The 4,124-nt window shown below is 36.7% G+C and overlaps 1 protein-coding gene across 5 annotated transcripts; it reads left to right on the forward strand.

The window, feature by feature from the left end:
* Positions 1 to 41: 41 nt before the first annotated feature.
* Positions 42 to 3,033, forward strand: LOC117613340 (E3 ubiquitin-protein ligase RFWD3-like). Of its 5 annotated transcripts, XR_004583715.1 has the most exons (7): positions 42 to 683; positions 766 to 838; positions 939 to 1,028; positions 1,110 to 1,154; positions 1,404 to 1,484; positions 1,837 to 2,342; positions 2,503 to 3,033. XR_004583715.1 is itself a non-coding variant. In XM_034341953.1 (6 exons), the coding sequence occupies exons 1-6, from the start codon at positions 295 to 297 to the stop codon at positions 1,897 to 1,899; spliced, it is 741 nt and encodes a 246-aa protein (XP_034197844.1). In that variant the 5' UTR covers positions 42 to 294; the 3' UTR covers positions 1,900 to 3,033. The 5 variants fall into 5 exon arrangements, 3 of the variants coding, with proteins under 3 accessions (XP_034197844.1, XP_034197845.1, XP_034197846.1); XR_004583716.1 differs by lacking the exon at positions 1,110 to 1,154; XM_034341953.1 differs by having other exon boundaries at positions 1,837 to 3,033.
* Positions 3,034 to 4,124: the final 1,091 nt, after the last annotated feature.

Consider the following 4,124-nt stretch of genomic DNA (forward strand, 5'->3'; position numbering starts at 1 on the left):
TGGTTAAAACGATAAAGAGAATTCGGATGCCATAAGAACAAAATGCGAGTTCAATTACAATTATGAAGATCCCAACAACAGCAAAATACAATTATGAAGAGTTTTATTTTACCGATTAAAACTAATGAATCTAATTAGCAAGGCGCCGATAGAGTTTTTTTGAATACGTATACCAACGCTAAGGCGCGGATCCATCAGGCACAGTAGGCTCTAAACTAGCTCACGGCAAACCCTCATCCTTCGTACATCGAAATCAGCGAAGACGAGGAACTTCAACAGGACCAAGACGCAGAGATGCAAAACAATGGCGATCGAGACAACGAAAATCACTATGATGAAGACGAAGAATTAGAAGAATTCGAAGAAGAACAAGAGGAAGTAGAAGAAGAAGACGAAGAGGAAGACTTCATTGATGCGGATTATGCTGCGTACCTTACAGAACTATTACGCTCTAGTTTTGGTCACCACGCTGGCGGGATTTCTGGTGAAACAGAATCGAGAGATGGGGCAGAGAAGGGTGGAGAGAAGCGGAGAAGAATCAGAGGACCGGGAACGTTGTCATTGGGTGGAATTGGAAGCGCAGAAGGCTCCCAAGGCAATGAATGGAATCGGAGTGGAATCGATGGCCTATTTTGCCCTATCTGCTTGGACGCTTGGACCAATGACGGCGATCATCGCATCTGGTTCGACTTGAACCCTCAATCCCTAGTGATCTCGTCAAAATTTCCAATTATTTGTGATTTAATTTTGGTTTGACAATTTCAGCTGTCTTCCCTGCGGCCACATATACGGCATGTCTTGCATAACAAAATGGCTACAGCGTAGAAATTCGAGAAAGGTAGTGGCTTATCTAGCAATCCCATGATTTTCAAACTATTTGAAAATATTTTATTTTTTTTATTTTGACGTTCATGGTTGTAGATTTCCCTTCTTCCCAGTGTCCTCAATGCAACCAGAAATGCAAGTTGAAGGATGTTAGGAAACTTTTCGTATCACAGGTTCTTTCTGTTGATGAAGAATCACAAAAGGTATTATTAGACCTCATGAGCGTCAATTAAAATTTTGGTTCAGTTAATTTATTTGGAATGATGGGTTCTTCTTGTTTGTAGAGGATTCGGGTACTTGAGGATAAGTGTGCTTCTCTTGAGGAGAAAGTAAGGATATTTTGTGACTGAAGTGATTTGGATGTCTTATAATTTGTTTTGTTCCCTTCACATTTTGTGTAGTACAGTTTACTTAAGTGGTTCATCTTGCTGATTTAGTTAATCATAGATATAGAAGCAGGGTACATGCATGTCATATATCATATATGTACACAAACGTATGCACATGATGAATGTATATGTTACATTATTCATGGGTTAGCTTTTTTAGCACGTATATGGTCTTTCTTGTATGTACAGGTTGCTGATCTTTCTAAGAAAGAAGCTGAATGGCTAAAGCGAGAGGGTGAACTGCAGCAAAAAGTTCAACAGTGTACAGAGGTATGTTTAATTTGCTACATTTTGATTGTATATAACCTTCGTATGCACGTCGAAAGGTAACATTCTTCTGATTGTGTATAACTGTGTTTATTGAATCTGTCGTTTACACTGTATTTGATTTATTTTGTTTCTGGTCATATATATCCCTCTGGCCTCATGCTTTTGCAAAAAATATCAGCAGTCATGTTTTCTCTCAGCCCCTGAAAATATTCTTCGTTTCACTTTACATTTTAATGTCTCTATAGTTTTAGGTGATCCACCTCTTTGCTCACTTTTATCATGGGAATTAGTTATTGCCCTTTGGGTGTCTTAGTACTCATAGTTTCTGAGGTCAGTGTTGTTTTCCTCTCAGCCATCGATGGACTCTGCTAAGATTATGCAGTCAATCACAGTTCAGTGCAATGACATACTTTAACTGTTTGGATGAGCATTTTACTGGATTAGCGCACCGAATTGATGGTATGGGAGTGAATTTGGAGCACAGAATTGATGGTATTGAAGCAACTTTGGAGTGATTGGATCACCAAAGTCCAGAGGATGATGATCCTCACACTTGAGTTGATTTCATTCTCTGGATATTTAGCTTAGGGCTTCTTATCGCTTGTGGTGACCGTAGAGACTCTATGGTAGTTTGTCATTTTGGATCTTGGGTTTGTAGCTTGAGAGATAATGCTACTCTTCTGATGAATTTGGTACTCCTTGATCTTGTGAATTAGGCTCATGCTTATGTTGGTTTATCTTTGTGGATGTTTTGAATGACAACTTCGTTGTTCTGTTAATCCCGTTGCTTATGGATGGTTTCTAGTCACTTTCTTATTGGCTCAGTTTATCCTTGGCCATTTGCTTATGACCTTCACGGTATGCACGTTTCTTTATCGGGTTGCTACAGCTACACTTTTGGCTCTAGTTATATCACATATTATATACATCTGTAAATTAATTTCTAATTGAAATACGTTTAAGTTTATTTTATATTTTAAGGATGAGATGCTCACCAACAAGAATGACTATCGTGCAGGATTGGTGAAGGGGCATATCATGACGTCGGCATTGGGTCTTAATTCCGGGCAACAGATTCTTGAGTTGGGATCTAGGTGGGTTTGTGACCTCGAGGCTCCTCCTTCTCAGGCATCAGCGTCGATCATGTGGCAATTGGATTTGGAGGAGGAGTTGACCCTCGGCGGCAGAGGCTGAGCACATGTTGGAGCCTTTTCAGCTGTCTTGGAATCAGACTATGCAACAGATACGTACTTTTATCCCTGCATTCACCATACCTCCTGGCCCATTTGTACTACCATCAGTGACACAGCCTGCCTTGTTTGTAACACCACCAGCGACACAGCTTGCCCGTTTCTTCCACCACCGGTGGTGCAGTCCGATGAACATGCTGGCAAGGATGAGGGGCATACCTCTTTGGGTTAATTCATTTGTCTTTTCATTTATCTTATGAGCGCCCCTTTTTGTTACTGTGGCATTTATTTGAATAAAACTTATTTAAGACTTAGATTACAATATAAATAAAATAAAATATTCATTAAAAACAAACTAAGCTCATACAGTCGTGAAAGAAGCTTGTTCACCGGCAGAGCACCTGGCTGGACACAATTGCTCTGGAAATATTTCACTGAGGAATCCATTTCGTCAAAATCTATCTTGACGTGCTTTGCCGGACAAACTTGCCAATTCGGTTTACTAATTAGAAAATGTTGGCAGACATTTCAATGTCTCCCAGTTGTTAGTGTAATTAACCTTAAAATGTTCTACATAACCAATTACATGCATTTTAACAAGAGATATTTAGTCATATATCTATTCTTAGCACTAACAATATAGACAAATCTTACATCATTTAATTTCTATAAACAAACCCAAAAAAAAAAAACACAATAAATGACAGTTAGTTATATTGAATTTAATTTTGATTATTAAATTATTTTAATGTTGTATTGAGTGTTTTGAATTTGTTTTAAAAAATCAAAGACAGTTTTGTAATTTAAAAAAAGTTAAAATTTTTTTTGTTATATTATAAATGGACTTTGAGTATGTTTCCAAAGTCCATTACATATAGAATTTTTTATTTTATAATTTGGGCTTTTATATTAGATATAATATTGAATCACCATTTTAACAAATATTACTTAGGTTGTGACTAGTGACCACTTTTTAATGGATTTTTATTTCTGGTCATATAGGCATCTCTTAGCCTCCAAAACTATTATTGGTTTCACATTACATTTGAATGCCTTTATAGTATTTAGTTTTACATATTTTTTGCGTGCATTTATCCTGTGAAGCAGTTATGCCTTTATATTGACAACTGAAGTGCAATGTTTATAAATTCTATAGTGAATTATGTTGGGCTGGTTCCTGCTTTAGAGCATCTTTAAGCATCCATGACTTGTAAAGATATCTCCAAATGTCTAAAGAGTCTGAAAAGAAAATCCCTGCAGCATTTTTGAATGACTGTTAGGGAAAAATGTCTGTGTACTTTAATATGATTGGAATGTTTTCTGTAGAAAAATAAAATGTTCTATATATATTATTTTAGGAAGATTTGCTCATGAGGTTGTCAAAGGAAGATTTGCAACTAAGTAATATTATTAAAAACATAGAAAATATGATTATAAAAATAGAAAAATA

The sequence above is a fragment of the Prunus dulcis genome, unplaced genomic scaffold, assembly GCF_902201215.1.
Source record: "Prunus dulcis unplaced genomic scaffold, ALMONDv2, whole genome shotgun sequence".
In the NCBI taxonomy this organism is placed as follows: Eukaryota; Viridiplantae; Streptophyta; class Magnoliopsida; order Rosales; family Rosaceae; genus Prunus; species Prunus dulcis.